General features: G+C 36.6%; 2 protein-coding genes across 3 annotated transcripts; one reads left to right on the top strand and one right to left on the bottom strand.

The window, feature by feature from the left end:
• Positions 1-1,943: 1,943 nt before the first annotated feature.
• On the bottom strand, positions 1,944-16,311 carry LOC132700359 (mitogen-activated protein kinase kinase kinase 15). Of its 2 annotated transcripts, XM_060667610.1 has the most exons (16): positions 15,993-16,311; positions 11,965-12,131; positions 11,691-11,899; positions 11,440-11,634; positions 11,236-11,384; positions 10,689-11,176; positions 10,147-10,340; positions 9,814-10,089; positions 9,205-9,383; positions 6,528-7,272; positions 6,337-6,469; positions 4,857-4,995; positions 3,688-3,768; positions 3,175-3,583; positions 2,834-3,121; positions 1,944-2,781 (listed from the first exon to the last, which is right to left on the bottom strand). In XM_060667610.1, the coding sequence occupies exons 2-16, from the start codon at positions 12,005-12,007 to the stop codon at positions 2,461-2,463; spliced, it is 3,849 nt and encodes a 1,282-aa protein (XP_060523593.1). In that variant the 5' UTR covers positions 12,008-12,131; positions 15,993-16,311; the 3' UTR covers positions 1,944-2,460. The 2 variants fall into 2 exon arrangements, with proteins under 2 accessions (XP_060523593.1, XP_060523594.1); XM_060667611.1 differs by lacking the exons at positions 3,688-3,768; positions 15,993-16,311 and having other exon boundaries at positions 11,965-12,814.
• Positions 15,549-19,317, top strand: LOC132700360 (sorbitol dehydrogenase-like). The gene is made up of 8 exons (XM_060667612.1): positions 15,549-15,689; positions 16,351-16,384; positions 17,829-17,933; positions 17,992-18,051; positions 18,106-18,265; positions 18,324-18,687; positions 18,861-18,982; positions 19,036-19,317. Exons 1-8 carry the CDS (start codon positions 15,630-15,632, stop codon positions 19,205-19,207), a joined length of 1,077 nt encoding a protein of 358 aa, XP_060523595.1. The 5' UTR covers positions 15,549-15,629; the 3' UTR covers positions 19,208-19,317.
• The last annotated feature ends 310 nt before the right edge of the window (positions 19,318-19,627 follow it).

The raw sequence follows: 19,627 nt of genomic DNA, 5'->3' as shown, positions 1-19,627 counted from the left end.
GGCTGTTTGATCAAAATACAAGTTTTTGATGATTGTAATATCGTTTTTATCTAGACCTTTTGCTTCCAATATTTTCAGTAGTTCCACGTGATCTACACGGTCAAACGCCTTCTCATAATCTATGAAGCATGCATACACCTTCTTTTGTTGGTCTCTACATTTTTGAAATAAAACATTCAGGCCAAACAATGCTTCTCGAGTTCCCATACCTTCTCGAAACCCAAACTGTGACTGGCCTATATCCTGCTCGCATTTCCTGAATATTCTTGTGTGGATGATTTTAAGGAACAGCTTGAGAAGATGGCTCATTAAGCTAATGAGTCTATATTCATCGCATCTTTTTGCGTTTGTCTTTTTCGGAATTGGTATGAACTCTGACTTAAGCCATTCTCTGGGAATCACACTGGTGGAATAGATTTCGTTGAAAAGTCGAACCAGCGTATCTATGTGTTCTTCTTCCAAGAGTTTTATTATTTCTATGTGGATTTTATCTGGTCCAGGAGCTTTTCCTATGTTGCTGTTCTTTATTGCTTTCACAACTTCCTGTTTTAATATTTTGGGGGAGTCCTCTAGTTCTCTGGTTAATTTGAATCGGCGTGGTTCTATGCTTTTAAACAATTGCTCTATATAGAATTTCCAGTGTCTCTTGATGTCTTCAATATCCATCACTAGCTTGTTGTTTTCGTCAAGTAGGGTATTTGTGTTATTTTTCCTGTTTCCTCCCACTATTTCCTTTATTTTCTTATGTACAGCAAAATGATCGTTCTTCCTTTCCAGCAGCTCGACCTCCTCACATTTTTCATTCATCCATTGTTCTTTGGCCCTTCTGATTTTCCTTTGAATGTACGGAGTACGGAAAATCCAAACTAAATTAAAGTAAGTAAAGTAAATTAAATTAGCGAGAACATCTTTTGCGGTTGCGGAAAATAGTTAATTAATAAAGACGAGCCTTTCTTTTAAAAAAATTAATAATAAATAAACCATTCGAACTAACTTCAAAACAAGTTTAGCATATTTTATAAAATTGTAGGCAAAATAAAATTGCAGCTGTCGGAAACGGCATCAAAAATATACTGTACTAAACACAGGGTATTTTTGGTGAAAAAATGGTCATAAAGCCGAAAACCCTCAGTATAAACCATAAGAACCCTACATGAAAAAGTAAAAGGAGTATCTATTAATGCAATATTGTGGTGTTCCGTTTAGAAAATATAAGTTTGATTTTCCAGACATTTATTAATCACCCTTTTGTATTTAACATTTTTCTAAAAAAAAAAAAAGAGATATATTACTTTGATACACTATTTGAATAGCCTTTAGATATATTTTCCTACGTCATGGTTTTAAATAGAAGAATTTGATAATAGTTTAAAATAATTACCATTATTATTATTAAGTCCATATCTGGAATTAATAGTCATTTTATGACGACCACTTATGACGTCACTTTGACGAGCAACCTGGATATGTTATAAACTCACATCCGGCGACTTGTCTTCATAAAACAGAATATAAACTTCAGGACGTCATTATGTCGAGAATGTTGACATTTGTTGGGCAAATAACCTATTCTGGAACCTACAATATTTTCAAGATTTTATGCATCAACTTTTACCCCCTCGGTCAGAACCTTATTAACTAATTGTAAGCTTAGCATGAATCTTTCTTGTCTTTTACTTATTATATTGAAAATAACTGGATTTTATGTTTTCTCTTTCTGAAACTTATATGGATCCTGTTTCTTTCTAAAAAATAAACAATAAATAAATAAATAGTTGTGCCGAAGAAAAAATTTACCAACATACACCAACAGAGACGGAAAGAGTAATTTACACAACTCTGTGTAACGCACTAGTACTACTATTTACTTACCCCATTAGTCTTCTTAGCACAAGGGACTCCTGATTTACCCACTCAATGAGTAATAAAACACATGTTTGGTTTAACAATTAGTTTTTATTAGTCAATCGATATGTATATACATCAATTTCATTAAATAATACATAAAAAATTAAAACAAAATAAATGTGACGCTTCTTGTAAGACAAAAATCATAACCGCATTCACGCGTTTGTACTCCTCCATAAATTCTTTTATTAAAAGTAACTGATAGTTTTGTTAAATTAAAACAAAAGCTAAAATTCCTTCTGCGCTAAGGGGGCGGCAAACGCTCGACCGCCCCCTCCAATATTCAACAACGTAAAACAATTTTCCCTCGAGTTTCAAAAAGAAAAAAAAATTAAAAAATCACAGTCGATCCGGGTTAATTCTTCTTAAACCGGCAAAAATATAAAATTAAAAAGCACGATTGCTCGAACTAACGCCATTCGCATAAAAAAAATATACTTTTTTCTTTCTCTGTTATTAAATTAATTCGTTAATACTTCGGATGTTACTTGGAAAACAATAAACTTAAGGCACTGGCTTAACGAAAAACGACAAAATTTTACGCTTCTCAATCTAAATGGTTTCCCTGTGGTCGAAATCGCCGTTGAGCAACTTGTCCCCGCCCTTACCACGAAACTGCTGAATCGCCCGCCATATTCGAAACTCGTACGCCCCCACTAGACCCACACTCCTCAGGTCGTCCCTCGTGATGTCCTGCAACACCTCCTCGAGGGTGTAACCCTGCGAAACGAACCGTTTTTGCGACGATTCGCTCAGTCCCAGCCCCTTGAGCCAATTCGCTAGTCTCGCGTCTTCTTCCATCTCTTCGTGGGCCGGCTGAAGGGTCCTAAGAAAACCGATGTGCTGCCTTTGCGTTTCCAGCACCTCCTTCAGCTGAGACACAACAATGAGCCGAGCCGGACACCAGATAACGCTTGCGGCTTACCAATATCTGGTACTGCTTCATGGCTTCCAGACACTCTTGGAACAGTCTCGTATTCTCCCGTTTCAGGTGTATCAACGAAGGATCGGCCATTTCGAAGCTGCCGCTAGTTTTGCTCGACGACTTTGACGTGTCCACCGTGCTAGGCGAACTCTGAGTGGCCAGGTTTTCGCCCAACTCGGGCGACAGCACCGTAATGGCAGCCTGAACCCCTGACCTCACCAAATTGTCAAGCGCGAACATCCAATGGGGCTTGATCGGGTGTAGTCGTAGAACTTCGTTTACAGATTCCTGTAACCCACGGCGTCACACCTAAAACCCCGTTACTTCGCGCCGCCGCTTACCTGATACAAGTATATCGCGAACTGCAACTGGTGAATGGCCGCGCAGTCGTAGTCCAGCTCCTCCTTCAACTGTTTCACAGTAGATTCGACCACGCTCATCGCGGGCTCGATTATATACGACTTCAGGCCGTCCATCAACCTCTGCAGATGCTTATGGGTGAGCACGGTCTCGCCCAGGTACTTGTCGCGCACCTTCTGCATCCAGAGATCGCAGATTTTGTTACCGTCGTTGGCCAGCACCTTGGCCAACGTCGTACGTCTCTGGGAGTCTTTTTTTAGCAAATAGAAGCCGTCGTTCTCGGTGCCGACGTCCGCTTCCGGCGACAGAAGTGTCCCGGAAGAGTTGCGTCGCTCCGTTCCGTGCTCCAGACTCGGGTCGCTGCAGTCTAGGGAAGGCGTCGACGCTAGGCTAGATACGTAAGGATTTAAAATCATTTATAGCGGCGAATTAGTTTGTTGCGGTTGGCGTTTGCGACATCCACGGAGGACGAAACACCACGAACTAACCCCTACCTGGCCAGACTGAGTTCCGAGGGCATTTGGATAGGCGGTAGAAGGGAGGCTCGTGAGTGCGAGTGAGAATGCGAGTGTGAACTGCAACGATAACACGAGAACAAACTTAAGCTTGATTACATACTAACATAAAATATAGTCTATTATGCGGCAAGAGAGAGTAATTAAACAATACAGAATACTCAACAAGGATTAAATTCCCTATTATGAACTGAACAGATACCAAACTATGAGTTCATTAAATCGTTTAAATTTAAATCTTTTTTTTGTTACTTTTTGATTAACATTAGTATTATCCCCAGGAATGACGGTGTCGAGTTATGTTTCCATTGAATAGTTTATCAATCTCTCTTCCGAACATACCATAAAACAACGTAATCAATTATTAATAACAACACATATGGCGGGCAACGCAAAACAAAAACGAATATAAAGACAAGGATAACTACGTGCGGATAAGTTGCAGAAAAGTTTTACATAACAATACCGAATTTTTTTAAAATAAAAAAATAAATTCATAAAAAAAACAAATCTATCTTCAAAAAAAAATTAAGAATGTCATTAGAATCTAAAAAGTAGCAATAAAAATTTGCAATTTATTTTTCGCTGCTGTCTCCTTTAAAGTGACCGGTTCAAAGGATAGCATTACAAAATAGGGCGCTGCAATCAGAGCGAATCAGTTTTCGAGAATACACGACTGCTTTTAACGCGGAAAAATGTTTATTTATCGCCTAGGTCGCAGCCCAAAATTTTTGTTGCTCTAAAAAAAAACAACCTTCCCTCCATAATGTGCATCCTGTAGCTACATCTACATGCGATTCCGTACGTACTTAGTGCTTAACATATGGATTTTGTCAATACCATTTACATTAAAAATTTTCTATTTGATTGTGCTCAAATGCAAGGTGAAATTAAACGTTGCTTAATAAAAAATTGGATGGTAATATTTTTTAGATCTTATTTATTTGAAACAGATACCATTTCCCCTTAAAATCAAAACAATCAAACATACACAACGAACCATGACCACAAATTGGTTGGTCGGTAAACGACCAGCTGTAAAACGTCAATTTGAAAAGTAATCAAAGGCGTGCGGAATCGAACGTAAACGCAGAGTTATTTTGGTCACACTGTATAATTCATTTCGCACGAGCAAACTAATCACTTACTCCGATTCGGGGGTCGTGGGGGTCTGATTGGGAGCGCTCGCGTGGCCCCCTGCCGGCCTGGGCCCCACCTTGTCCACCGGAACTGATACGCTCCTGTTGAATTCGGCGTTCAAGCGGACTGACTTTTTCCTTTCCGGCCCTAAGACGTACGAAAAAGACACGAGATCACATTTCAGGCGTCGCTTCATTTTGATTTTGGTTTTCCAACTGCGCCAATTGTACACCATGACTGTTTCGAAATTTCAGTTGCGACGCGATACCGACAACAGCTGATGGGAGCGGAAAAAAAATATGATCCTCTTTTTGCAAACAGAGGCCAGCGTTCAGAGAGACGCGACTTTTTGAAAAAAACTGGACGAAAAAAATAAGCAAAAAAATGAAACTGAAGCTGCGGATAGCGAGCAGGGCAGAGATAAATAAATGCAGTGAAGCGTAGACGTAGTTGCTAATATTTAAATAAGTACGTGGCAGGTTAGTTAAATTTTTTGCGCTACAAAAACATGAAAACAAAATTGAAATGTTGTTGACGATATTTACGCAAAATCTCCAATTTCCCGGTATTTATCCACATGCTTAAAAAAAGCTAGCACCAACGCTCGGTTGAAGAGTCGTCATCCAAAAAAAAAGTTAAAATTAATGGTTCGAAAATGAAATGATATGTTACCAAAGTCAACAAAAAAATTACTATCATAAAAATTGAAAAAAACGTACTACAAACTAAATCTACTTATTTATTGTTATCTATGGATTCATTTACTTTATGTAAAAAACTTGTTAAGTTGGTCTCTGTCGATCTTCTCGGCATAGAGCCGTGCTGGTTTAGATGTATTACTTATGATATATGAGAAAAGATGTACTTATACAAAATGGTTTCAAAAATTTTATTTGGTACACAAATGATTCCCACAGGTCTATAAATATTGATTTCTGACTTTTTCTCACTTTTATGAATTGGGCAAACTTTTGACAAGATTAAAAATAATTTTCAATCCTCACGATGTGATTAACATTATACTATTACTGAATGCTGTATTATATGAAGATTTTGTATTCATATTTAAAGTTTAAAAATAATCTGCAAATTTATATAATCTCTGTCACTTTATTATTCTCTCGCATTAAGAAACTAGGTCTAAAGTATTTATTCTCATCCTAAGAGAACTCAAAAATGCCTCTTGCTAACCCTCCTTAAATATGCTTTCGTACTATATTTTACTACTATATATTATTATATAATAGTTAGTTAAGTCTGAATTGAAATATTTTGAATTTAATTGTATGTTTTAACTGTGTAGATAATTGAGTTTTTTACATATTCATTTAACTTCTATCGTCAGTCATTATGTCCGTCATCATAGGTAATGTGAAATATTTTTAACCGTTATGAGCGGCGTATTGGGTTTCCCCTATACTCTAACGCCTTTGAACTAGGGCACACCCATAGTAACCATCGACTGCCATCGAGGTCACCAAAACTCACCCAGAAACGGATCTTCGAGGAGCTGCGCGGCCGTCGCCCTGGAGTCGGGGTTTTGCTCGAAGCACTTCAAAATGAAGTTGGTCGCCTTATCCGACAACTCGGGTATGTCCGGGTGCGCCTTGTAATACCCGATCTGGAACCAATCAAGCGGATTACGCGAGACCGACCACCTTCATCCTCGTGGACCGTACTTTGAATAGAGCCGCTTGCGTAGACCCCAACTCGATAAAGGGAGGTTTCCCGGTGGCCATTTCCACCACCGTGCACCCCAAAGACCAAATGTCGGCCGGTGCCCCGTACCCTCTCTGACCCCTATCGATTACCTCCGGCGCCATATACTGTATGGTACCGGTGAAGGTCTTCATGCTGGGGCAGATCCCAATCAGCCGCTTCGAGGTGCCGAAATCCGAAATCTTCACAACCCCGCTATAAGTGTTGACCAAAACGTTATCGCCTTTGATATCCCTATGCACGATCTTATGATCGTGGAGGTACTTGAGTCCCTCCAAAATCTGTTTCGTGTACGAAGCCATCGTGTGCTCGTTTTTCTGGAGCGAACCCCACTTCGATCTGAGCAGCGCGCTCAACGAACCACCGGGTACTTGCTCCATGAAAATCTTGAAGTAGCCTTCTTCCGAAAGGGATCCGAGGTACTGCACAATGTTCCGATGGCGTAACTGGGAATGCACCCGAATTTCCTCGTGCAACGGTTGCACGGCGCCCAGATTCTTTTCCGGTACCTCCTTCACGGCTATCCGGACCTGTTTGTTCAGGTCGAGGGCGGCGTAGACTACGCCGTACGTGCCCTTGCCGAGTACTTTCTTTTTGTTTTGCTCGTCCCTTTCGTATTCGTAGCGGATTTCGCGAGGCAGCTCCGGCTCCAACGGCCTCTCTTGGTAGTTGGTGAGTTCGATCAGGAGTTTGTAAAAGACATCCCTGGAAAGCCGGACCGTTCGCTAAATCTTCGATTTATACGGGTTTGATATAGTACCCAAATCACAACCATTTTCCAAAGTGGAGTAGTAAAGTCAAGAGGAAAAAAAACCTAGCGCGAAGGAGGGCTTTATTCTTGATCATATAGATTTTTCGACCCTACTCTATCGATGTACCTTACTTTTAAAATCTCGTTAATTAAACACGTTAATTGTCAATATTTGGCTATCTTACCATACAAACATTTCAAAATAATTAGATTTTGTTAGAAAAATGCTTTTATTTCTATATACCTTAGAAAATAAAAAATCACGATATTGTAAACACACCCTGTACAAGGTAAGTTAACGATAGAGTAAATTTATTCCAACAAAAGTTGTAAAGATTATAGTTTTCCTAATATTTTAATTTTTCTAAAAAATACTGCTGTTCACCCTTACAAAAAAAATACGATAGCGCCAATATTTGATATATTTGTAATTGGAAGATGACATAAAAGATATATGCAAGGGATTTTGAATTACACGATACAGGGTAAGCAAATAAACGAATATATCTGGAGCATTTCAAATTGAAAAATCCCGATTTTCTTAAATGGCACACCATGTATATTATTATTTTTTCTGAAAGATCTTACAAAAACCTGCAACTTATATTAAGAGTCATATACCAATTTTTAATATTTTGCGATTTATTGTAACTTTTTTTGAACACTCCGTAGCATCTAATTTAAATTTCATTGCATATATCGTTTACCTTATTTTCGAAAAATGCTAATATCAAATATAAATAATAAATAAGGCCCTATCGCAATTTTTTCGCAAGTATAAAAGTATTTCTTTATGAAAATTTTTTGGAGAGTTAAGAATCTGTGACCAAATTTTCCCGTAAGACCTGATGTTCTCTCAAAAGTCAGACGCCCTGACACTATGGTGTAATTCAAACTATCTATTCAAAACAGCACTATAAATATAGAGGACCTGAGAAGCCCATGATGTTTACGAAGTCGGCATATAGAATACATTCAACGCACACGAACAAAGTAGTCACATTTCAAGTCTTACAGTTGCAGTAAAATTATTTCAGAGGAATGAGGATTATGTTCTTTGTTTAAACTATAAAATTCATTTTTTTTTAAATTTCTCATTATGTTAACTTGTCAATTTCAACCTATCGGATTTGCACATGTAAACTAGATTCTTTCTTCACAAGTTCAGAAGTTCTTTATTGATAAATTTTCGTTAATGCTTGCTGAAGGTATTTATTTTATCAATCCCTTGGAAACAATTTTTTTGATTTGAGGTCGAGCGAATCTATGCAATAGTTACTTATTCAGAGAAGTTAATTAAAGTAGTTTATTCTTTAAACTACTAGCTCTGCAGTTACACCTAAAATACGTGCCCGAACTTACTGTGTTAAGTCTATAACACCTTTCGACCATTCAAAAAATGAAATCTGGCAAACAGGTAAGCCACCATTTTGACTGCGTTCGCGATTATTTCAACGACTTGTAATATTATCTGTTCTTTCGTTTGATGTATTTTTCAGATATATTTCGGTTATCGAGCATTTTTTGTAAAACATAAGGATCAGACTTTGTTTTCGTCTGCGAAGTATGCCATTGAACTTCAACGCTATAATTTGCATACATTTCAAAAAGTCTCATTTAAAGCACAAATGAAAAACTAAAGTTCAGAAACGGAATACTACCACTCGATGACGAAAAGTAGATTTCACACTTAACAAATCCTGACACTTGCCTACACTTTTCATTAAAATTGTAAAACCTGTCATTTTTTAAGCAGTGTTCTGCGTAGACAAAAATATAACACTAATACAGACTTTAAAACGATCACTAAGTAATATGGAAAGGATTAAGTAATAACTGATTTCTGGTTATAATCAAAAGGCAATTTATATGTTTCACTCACTCACCTGCAAGCCTCCGAAGGGAAATATATGTGAAAATCGTCCGAGTTGGCCAGGACGTACAAAAACAAGCTCCGCTCGTCTTGTATGTTCAGGCTGAAACTCCTGATATCGTCCGCTGTAAATTCCCAATCGTGAATTTCAGTGCACTCGTTTTTTATTCTCTTCAGGCACTGATTGGTTACCTATATTGCGCCGAATAAAACACGCAAAATTCAATATCGTTCCAAGTCCCCTGTATATACATTTTTTAGTAGGGACCCGAGTGCTGGTCGGCAAAATTTTATATTTTACGTGTGGCATTCAATAAAATGAAATATAAAATTTATTATATTTTAAAAATTAAAATTCCCCCTAGAAGAGCAGGGGCTGCTGATGTTATTTTTCTACAAGATCAGGAATTAGCCTTACAGATAGGTAGACAGCAAAGGTGTTTTTTTTGCGAAGAAAATTATAATAATAAATAGTCTTTTAATCACCAAGAAAAATAAATAAATACAAAATTAAACAAAAAGTTTAGCCTGTTCATGAACAATTTCAATTTTTTTTTAAATGTACATTCAAACACAACTAAATATCGGAAATCAAGCTAGCAGTGATTTTAAACGGGCTTACCTGCAAAGTTTGAGGCTCAGCACCCAAATTAATCCAAACATAGCTCGGCATGTACTCCTTACTGGGTTCTAGTATCAACACGGGAAACCTAAACGTTCCATCCGCAGGTGTTTTAGTTGCCTCGATGAAAAACTCCATCCAAAAATAAAAGATCTGCTCCTCCGCGGTTATGTCCTCTTCCTTCTTCTTTCGGAACTTGTCAATCAACTGTATGTTACCTATGGTCGATTTTAGGTACCAGTCGGGCGGTTTCAGACGAAACATAAACTCCGCTGCCTAAAAACGACCCGAAACTAGAAAAAAAAAAACTAGCCGAGATTTGCTAACTGCTACCTGAATGGCGTTGGAGTAATTCTGCGCCAAGACGGAGATTTCGAAAAACGTCGCCACGTCCCAGTAATCTTTCAAAGAGGAAAGGCTTCCTTTTTTACCGATCAAACTGTTTAAGACTATTGCTATGTGCTGCAAGTCGGTCGACTTATTCAGCTCCTCCCCGTTTATCACCAGGAGGGTGGCCAAGTTAATTCCTTAAAATAAAATGGCATATTATTGCCCGGTAGTTCAAATGTTCCAAACTTCAAGTGAGCAATTTAATAAACCAAGACTTTTCCAGATTTTTCAAAGCAACATTTATACAAAAAATGAAAAGAAATTTAACAGGATGGGTTCTAAAGTGATTTTATGTAGAAAGTTTCTAGGTTAACAAGAATAGATACCAAAAAGGTACTGTTGCCAGGGTACAAGGTGTTCTTTAATTAACAGCTTCTCTAGAGTCGTTTTTCTAAAAATCTAGCAGTTATTATTCATAATAATAATATATAATTGCCTTCGTGTTTGGTTATATGCAGAAACAGAACGAAAATTTTGGCTCTTACCAGCATATTCGTTTGGCTGCACTTCAAACCCCTTCTTGTACCAATAAATCGCTTGGTTCAAACTTTCTTTATCGGTATGGTTAGACTCCGTAAATTTATCCTTGTAAATCCTGCCACATAGGCACAGCATATCGGGAAAATGATTCTCCTTCTTCTTTAAAGCTTCGATGCAGACCTGTAGGGCCTTCTCCCTATCGCCGTCGTTTTTACGCCGATTTAAAGCAAACGCGTATAAAAATATAATATACGAGTTTAAATACTTTCTAGCTGCCGGTACGGTTTTTAATTCCTCCACCAGGTGAATCATAGACTCGTAACCCTGTATATCCCGAAAACTCAGCAAGATATTTAGAATAACTTCACCGGAGAGAACGTTCGGGTCATCTAAGCGCTTGACAATTTTTTGAAGCGCCTCTTTCCGCTCTTGACCTGATTTTTGCTCGTTTACTTTTCTAAGATCAATTAGAAATTTCTCCTTCATGTGCGCCCTGAAATTTAGAAAGCATATTTAAATACCTGTGGTCCCTAAACCTATGTTTATTCTTACTTGCTTTGAACCTCAACATCTTGCAAGGATTTCCTCAGTCTTTGGTGCAGCAATTCATTGGGTTCATCTCCTCTTTCACTGGGACACGTGGTTACACAAGAAGTATCAGATAACATATAAGATATAAAATTATAATTAGCGCATGATAACTAAAAGAAAAATCAATTGAAGCATCCAAGAGAAATAATGATTTATCAAGCTAACCTTCAACCTCAATGTAACCTCAGAATCAACATCATTATAAATAAGAATGTTCTGTTTCATATTGAAACTCTCACGTACCCCTAAATGGTACACTAAAGTGCTTTGCTGAGTTGGTAGAGATATATCTATAATAACAACATCTGCATTGTAAAAGCTGCTAACAACATTTGCTTCTCCGAAATCGAGCTTCTCAAACTAAAAAGACAATAACCAAAAACACATAATTACCCCAATTTTAAAGACCAGGGTACCTGTATATGACTTAGGGAGGCACCAACTTGAAGGCAAGCTAGTTTTACCTCTTCAAATGCCTTCTTCCTGTGCGGCAAATGTTCTGACTGGCAAATATCAATAATACAAACAACTTCCATGTGAGGTTTGATCATGGTGCTGCTAGATTGCAACGTGTGCGCCGAAACATCGGAATGGGAACCCACACTGTCTGTAACGCTACGACATTCTAAAAAGAATGGTGTTTATTTTGGTTAGTGACAAATATTGTGATTATAAATGTGATTCAGTTACCCGGGTCAGGCTCGACAATGGTTGGAACTGAAGGTGCAGGCATTTTTTGCTCCGCACAAACATAAACCGTTGAGTAATCAAAATAAACAAATCCGTTCGGCAGGCACTTTTCACAGAACGCTTATCTGGAAACTTATTCAGCGAATGGAAGTCAACTGGTTTTATTACTGGAAGCGAGGTTAACGTTCATTTTATTAATAGCCAATTGGCATTATTTAATAATAAAATTTAATAAGCTGAACGTCGAGCACATTTCACATTTCACTGGAGTGGTCTTGTTATATACAGCATCCAACAACAAGCAAGCAAATAGGTGACAGGATAACGCAATTTGTCCCTGAGATTTTATTTCAACTAGGTATTAACACCCACGACATTCTCGATATTTTTTTTAATTCGTATCGAAAATTCGTATGGGCATGTTGTCATTGCATTATAATATCAATCAGAGGATCAAAAATGTTTTCTTATTAAAAATTTGAAAATCTATGTTCGTAAAATTTTTGGGGAAATATTTAATTAGAAATTTATTATGCGATTCCCGGCCATAGGCAACCAGTTATACATCTCGAAATTTGTTTTGCTTGGAATTTGAATTAATGGTTGCCTGAACTGCAAAATTTGTGCGGTAATTTTAAAAAACAGTAAAAACTATATCCTCTGAAACCATATAAAAAAATTTTTTTTCTATAAAATGGAAAAAATATCAAATGATAAATAAAAGCTACGTCATTTTTACTAATGAAACATTAGACATCAATTTAAGCTGCCTTGAGTCAGATATATTATATTTTGCCTGATAGCTAAGTCAAAAATATAACAATATCGAAATGCCTGTAGTACAGTACCGCGTTTTTCTTTACGTGTTTGTAAATAATTTATAAAATATTTCGCCACCTTATGATAATGAGCAAATAAAGACTTTTCATACTATGCACTAACGCTTTTGAAAATAGACTTGATTAATATGTACTATGTTTATATATTAATATAGAAGCGCCAACCCTCTTATAAATTGGATAAATTACGCAAAATTATTATCCTCATTATATATAAGCGCAATTAAGCAACCAAAGAGAATTTAATGCGACTAACGGTTTGAGCAGGAAAATTTTGTCACGTGCAAATTTCCCGGGAAATGACGATTCACCGAGTTCTATCGGTTCTATCGGTTACCGCTTCCGAATTTCTGTTCTCCTGGCATTTCGGATCGGAATCTATAAATTGGATGTTCGGAAAGGTGAAATTCGAAATCGATAACCAAACATCGGCGCTAGAGAGGGATGCCCGAATTGCGGAAAATGCAACCCTCCCCTTCCACCGTTGTATCGACGCGATGCGTCCGTCCAAAGTTTCGAAATAGCAAGAAAATTTAGTGTATAGGGCTGGGGATCGCTATTATTTATCGTAATTATAGTAATATGTAATATTAATAATAATAATAATAAATAAAGTTAAATCTTACTCGCATTTTTTGCGGGGCGAGTTTTATTTTTGAATTGTGGAAATAAACTAAATTCCGATGGAGCTAAGTGTCTTTTTCCGTAATGATAACAGACTATATTATTCTTGAACCAAAAATATCCTTAATTGCATGGATGCAACTTGAAAAACGTTAGGAACTTTGACAATCTCTTAAAAAATGTCTTTATCTAAATGTGTCTTCGTGAGTAGTACTAAAAATAGTAAACATCAATAAAGGAAAGTTTATATCCCTATTAACCAGTTTTTTTTTAATAGAAGTATTTAAAGTGAAAATATACACAAAACATCCACTGACTTATATATATAAGTCAATGTATTATAGGTATTACTGTATAAAAATAATGAAGTGTAAAAATATACATACATCTTTTATTTGATTTAAAACAAGTCTAAAACTTGCACGTTATAATACCTACTGCTTCAACATTTAACAAAGAAAAGGTTGATCCTTGTGGAGTTAAAATTAAACGAACGACGTGATTCGCTGTGACAGTAAGCAAATAAGTATACGTTGTTCATTTATTTTAATTACATTACATGAGCTTTTCATTTTTTTTAACGATAACTTCAAACAAATTACCATTACCAATAATCGGATGAAGTTTTCACACTATATATGAATTATAATCTCACTATTTTGTATATCAGCTTACGAGCATACTTGCAACAAAAAACAAATATTTTTCACATTTGAAGAATTGGCGTAAAATTCAGATAAAATTAGGTTGTTTGTTTGCACTTTGATATAGGAGATTACCGGTGTTTGTTTAAGCTTAATTTGGGCCTTTGTATATATCTGTACCTTCTCTGTTCTTATCTCAAGTTATTATACAATATAAATAGGTTCGTCCAATTGACCAATTAAAGTTTGAAATAGTTATAGGGGCGACCTTATCGCATGCACGACCTAATGTTATCTCTTTCTTATTCCTCTCCAAAAATTGAACCACTCTATATTTAAATCGGGCTTGCCAGCGTCATTATAATTTTTTGATAGCAACACAACGTAAATATGTTTAAATTTTGCCAATCGCATATAAAATTAATAATAAATCGAGATAAAATATTTAAGAACCTGCTATTATTTAACAGTTGGAAAACAATTCGATAAGGAATTTTTGAACTCAGTTATCGGTTTATTTGCATAAGTGACTTTAACAATTGATTCTCCCAAAAACACACTATTTCCAACCAGATACAATTATATATATATAGATACATTTTGCTTCGAGTTGTTTTATGTCTCCATCCATGACCTCTGTTGAGGACTGTGCAAGTGAAACGACAGATTCTGTGGAAAACAGGAGTATTAAAACACATTCAATTAACGAATTTGCTTTCAAAATAAATGTACCAAACTTAGTTTCCTTGTACAATGTACTTTTCAAATTCGTTATCGTGTATTGATTTTTTATTGATATTTAATATTCGGATGTTTCTACAAATTTAGAAATTATAAGGTGATTTCGAGATAAATACATTTTTGAGGTTACCCCACACCTTGATAGTCTCTAGCAATATTAAGGAGGCAAAAACGGCATTTGATAGATATTTTCATGTAGAATTTATTGGAGTCCTCGAAAAAAATTTTTGATTTACCCAAATTTTCCATCACCCTGCATGAAGCCGTGTTCCTTTTGCTCTTCCCAGTTAGATATAACAATCTCTACTGTTTGTTTTCCTAAATGTATATACACAAAATTTTAAAAAATACTCCATACATACATAATAAGCAAAATATAAAGCGCATTACATTTTTGGAAAAGTCTTTTTAACTCCCAAACTCAGAAACTGTTAGTTTTAAAAAAGGAGCTTGGAAAACGTTTCCATAAAAATACAAAATTAACGGGTGCTTTAAAAAGACGAGTATCCCATTAAAAGTGTCCAATTTAACCCACATTATTGTTATGCTAGTGCTATTCTCAATTACCTAATATCTTTTTAGTCCAAAGACACCAGTTCGAAGGAATAATCAAGACAGTCCTTTTATGTATTAACAACCTCGTACAATATTTTCGATAAGCGTATCCATATCGCGAGGAGGCTCGATAAATACGTCAACAACTCGCGTCGCCACCTAAGAGGAGCGTATCTTATAAATATGGGTTCCCGCATACCACGCAGCATACCGCTAGGCGCACTAGAAGTGAGATTGAAGTACTTGGGGATCACGCAACATCATGGCACCGCCAAAGGATAATCTTACCGCCGTCTTGTACGGCATTAACGATATTCGATTGGTAAGTGCCCCTTCTTGTTTTGAAAAACTTCGAAAATCGCATTTTTTTAAAAGAAGAAGAACATCCAATAAATGTTGCCGGGAAAACCATCTTCCATTTATATTTAATATAACATCAGTGCGTTCGTATTAAAGTGAACTAACCCCAGCTATTTATTTACAACAGAAATATTTTGTATCTCACGTGCTATCCCGGTGTTAAAAGCAATTTGCATCCTGACAGGCGACGACGACAAACGTGGAATAGATTAAAGACAATTAAAATGTTATTGAAAACGTTTGCGGCTTAAAAATTCCGACTCACCAACCAGGCGCCTGAGTTTTTTTATCTACGATTAAAATTCCTCCATTTGGAGTGTTCAGAAGACGCATTCATTCAGTATATCGGGTGGTTATTTACACATATCTACAATAGATAATTTTTAAAGGTTCCGCTGGGTACCGTTTTTATAGTCGCTATGCAACTTAGTCAAGGAAAAATGTTAAAAAGTGTAACCGTTGATACTGTCGTGAATTATTTATGAGTTGTCGAACCCGATAAGGCGTTAATTAGAGCGCACTTGCCTATTTTCCTGCCATTATTGCAGTGCGTACCTAAAATTATGTATTTATAGTCGACCTTGAACTTGATAAGAGGAAGTTATGTATTTTTTTTCTTGCAGGAGCAAAGGCCAATCCCAGAACCGTCAGATACCCGTAAGTGTAAAAAAATATGGGCCTTGTAACCTTAAATTAGGTATTTCAAAACACATAGTGATCCTTTAAATATAAAAGAAGTCATTTCACAGAAATCCTGAATCTTTCACCACTTATTTAGTGTTTCAAAAAGTAAAGTAAAAAAAATTGCTGGTCCATTTCATTCCCACCCTTATAGCTGTTGGTTTTATTATAATGATTTTTGAGCATTCGTTTATACTACTTTATTTTTGTATTTATTTATATTTTTATTGTTTATTTATTTTTCAAAAACTCTGGAAAATTGCTTGTTTTTCGGATGAAAATTTATTTGTCGAATATCGTTTGTTCTTGATGTATATCGTATTAGTATTTTATTTGTTGACATCCACATAGATTGACGAGCTGCTGATAACGCGGGCTAAAAACAAAGTTTTCAAAAATGTTTTCCAGCTGTGCCAGGTTGACATAATCAGATAACAACGAAATTTGCAATTTAGATTAGATATGGCGTGACTGGAATTAAAAATTGATATGAACTTGAGCCCGTGCAAAGCCGCATACTTCGCCATTAGGTTGAAAAGCTAAAAAATGAGTAAAATGTAAAAATCAATTTTTTATTTTCGAATAGGTAGAGCACGTCGATATAGCTTTGAAAACGCTCAGAATCTGCAATAAAACAACAAAATCCCCAAATTTTCAAAAAAGCTTTAAACATTGTCGAATAAAAAATGATAATTAATGAGCAAAAATTAAAATATTAATCGAAACGCAGCTTTAATATACAGAGTAACTAAGAGATCGCATTTACCCAGTCAAACCTATTCCAAATACTGTTGCACTTAATATAAGTACCTACTTTACATAGTATTTCTTAATATTTTTTGAACCATATATAACACTTATTATTATTTATTTATAAGCAAATAAAATCCTATTCAAAACTACTATCAGAAGTACAGAACCAAAAAATTTTTTACTTAAAATATCATTGCACCTGGATTAATCTCTACGTGCAAAATGCTGTTAAATTAATTCCTAAATTTTTACCCAAATAATATAAATATAATATATTATAGTATTAAGAAAAATAGAGAAATAAAAATAAAAAAAGGAAAAGATGACACCAGCATGAAATGGTGGAACAAGTGAAGCATAGTTATATTAAATCGAGAAAGGTCTCCAGCTGCTTACATTACATTTGTTGGCCAATATTTTTTGTTAGAAAGCTGTTATAACAATATAACAACGTTCCTTTTGAAAAAGAAATTTTAATATACAATTTTGAATGAAATTTACATACAGACCATCCCACAAAACTATAGAGTACGCCAAAATACCTAGCGAAATTCATAACATTTATATACACACCTTCTTCGCTTAACAATAAAGCTAAACATGATTAGACCCAGTTCTTTCATTAATATCTTGTTATATCCCTATGCAACAATCTATCGTGTTGCAGAGGTCCTACTTCAAATGGAATCAGTAGGCATTTGCGGTTCTGACGTGCATTATCTGGTGGAAGGCAAGATCGGTACTTTTGTGGTGGAGAAACCAATGGTAATCGGTAAAGTCACTATCAATTTTTTTTAAATTTCTCTTACTCAACGTCTACTAAATTTTAGGACACGAAGCTTCTGGTACCGTTGTCAAGGTGGGCAAGAAAGTTAAAAATCTCAAACCAGGTAAGCCCTGCAAACATCCATTTCAGAACCGTGTTTCACTTGTGAGTTTTTAAGGCGACCAAGTTGCGATCGAGCCTCAAGTACCGTGCAGGATATGCAGTTTTTGCAAAACGGGAAACTACCATCTTTGTCCCGACATTTTCTTCTGCGCGACTCCTCCAGACGACGGCAATCTTTCCAGATATTACCTCCACGAAGCCGATTTTTGCTACAAGCAAGTACCATCGTCCCTGGTCACACGTTCAACTATCTGAATCTCTAAATTTACTTAGACTGCCTCCCAACATGGACTTGGACGACGGCGCACTGATGGAACCCTTATCCGTAGGAGTTCACGCTTGCAAAAGAGGCCACATTACTTGCGGCGATTCTGTCCTCATTCTTGGGGCCGGACCCATAGGACTCGTTACCATGCTCGCTGCCAGAGCCATGGGAGCATCGAAGATCGTGATCACGGACATTTTGGACGTCAAGTTGCAAAAGGCGAAGGAGTTGGGAGCTGATCACGTGATTAAGGTCGACCGTAGCATGACCGAGGACGGGATCGTAGCCAAAATTACGGAACTCCTAGGCGATCAGCCAAACAAATCGTTTGATTGTTCCGGAGTCGAAATGAACGTCAGAATTGCGTTAAAGGTGTGCAACAGGCTACCAAATTCCAAATGGTGTAACTTACGCCAAAATATTTTTAAAAATGGTGATGGAAACTTCAAATAAGTCAAACCCATATGGTTCTCGAGTTTTGTTTTGTGTTTCGCAAAATTGTGACGTCGCACTTTTTTGGGTTTTCAATAGTTTTCTTCCACCAGGTCACCAAGAGCGGTGGCATCGCAGTTCTGGTAGGTATGGGCAAATTCGAGCAAACACTGCCTCTCGCCGCCGCCATTTTCCGAGAGGTCGACATCAGAGGTATCTTCAGATACAATAACGAGTAAGTAACACCTTCGTCGAAAGCTCACCAACTAAAATTTTTGGTCCCTATAGCTATCCAACTGCTATCGACATGGTAGCTAGCGGGAAGATCAGCGTGAAACCGTTGATTACCCACCACTATAAGATCGAGGACACCGTAGCGGCGTTCCACACCGCGAAAACCCAGGAGGGAAATCCGATTAAGATTTTGATCCACCCCAATCCAAGCTGGAAAAAATCCTAACATTTGGAGATTCAAATTTATTCATGTCGCCTAGTGCTGACCTGTCAAATTTTCGCTGACACTGTGTGTCATGTAATTTTATGGACCTGAATATATTATAAACAACTGAATAGACTTTTATTTGGGTATCATATTTCTATACTAGAATCCATTCCATTCCTACAAACTAGGACATTGGCAAAAATTCGCATTAGAAACAAAACCAAAGATAGTTTCAACCAAGCCAAAACTTTTTCAGAGGTTCTAACTAAACTAAATCAAATGAAGAAGCTCTTTCTTGCCTTTTTCCTCTACCTGGAAAATCTGTGCACTTATTTCACATTGTTACATCCCAGGCGTATTGAGATTGCTAAACATTTTCAATAAAGGCTTATGATATCAGCAAAACAATAGAACAATAGCAACAATTTTGCCATGGAA

This window comes from Cylas formicarius, unplaced genomic scaffold (genome assembly GCF_029955315.1).
Source record: "Cylas formicarius isolate icCylForm1 unplaced genomic scaffold, icCylForm1.1 PGA_scaffold_4__25_contigs__length_36172078, whole genome shotgun sequence".
NCBI classification, from domain to species: Eukaryota; Metazoa; Arthropoda; class Insecta; order Coleoptera; family Brentidae; genus Cylas; species Cylas formicarius.
This window is presented reverse-complemented; position numbering and strand designations above follow the sequence as displayed.